Source organism: Corvus brachyrhynchos, unplaced genomic scaffold (genome assembly GCF_000691975.1).
Source record: "Corvus brachyrhynchos isolate BGI_N302 unplaced genomic scaffold, ASM69197v1 scaffold140, whole genome shotgun sequence".
Taxonomy (NCBI): domain Eukaryota; kingdom Metazoa; phylum Chordata; class Aves; order Passeriformes; family Corvidae; genus Corvus; species Corvus brachyrhynchos.
The window spans coordinates 550,342-551,081 of NW_008235809.1; the positions used below are offsets into that span (position 1 = coordinate 550,342).

The following is a 740-nucleotide window of genomic DNA, read 5'->3' on the forward strand; positions in this document are numbered from 1 at the left end:
TGTTGCCTTTAGAAGAAGGTTAGCTACGTTTAGCTGAGCTTGGCCACCAGTTTAGCTGAGTAGCATTTATTGGTGAGCCCTTTAGGATGTATACAAGGATTTGTGTACTTCTACTGTTGTTTCATAGTCATATCATGAAAGGTTTCACAGACTGTGGAAACTAGTATTTCAAAGTCTCAACTATTTACTCTAGAACTCTGTCTTGGGCGACCCAAACTGAGTTTAAGTACTTACCTTTGTTGCTTCTCTGGGCCTTGAACATAAATAGTGTTGGCTGATGCTGGAAATCCTTGATGTATTAAATGATATTCTTGAATTAGGATGTGAACTGCTTAACAGGCATGGAAACAGAACTAGTCATTTAATACTGCAAGGGTATCTTTTGAAACAACAAAGCATGAGAGAACCAAGGTGGTCTTAGCAATCAGTCTTAGAGGTTACAATTAATTGCACCTTTGCAAAGGCAGGGGGATTTTTGCAATGAAAATAGTTAAGACTTCAAGGTTGGGCAAAAGCCTTATTCAGCTGAAAATAAAGGGACAGCTTTGATGACAGTATAATTATCTAGTAGACTTGTAGCAGAGTGAATATATAATTAGAATTTGAGCTAGAACACTCACCATCATTAAAAGGAGCTTGGAAATTGTTCACTTTTGAGACCAAGAAACTCTTCTTTGTTATCTTAGGCTGCCGTTGTATTTTGTTGTTCCCATATGCATTTCTGAAGAAAGTATCTTGAA

At 37.3% G+C, this 740-nt stretch overlaps 1 protein-coding gene across 1 annotated transcript in view; it reads left to right on the forward strand.

Moving 5' to 3' along the window:
• MTMR12 (myotubularin related protein 12) overlaps positions 1 to 740 on the forward strand; it is a 33,063-nt gene that overhangs the window by 15,899 nt on the left and 16,424 nt on the right. Inside the window, exon 8 of the mRNA XM_008629262.2 lies at positions 687 to 740. This exon is cut by the window's right edge and continues 16 nt beyond it. Coding sequence (XP_008627484.1) covers positions 687 to 740 — 54 coding nt within the window. The remainder of the gene's footprint in view (positions 1 to 686) is intronic.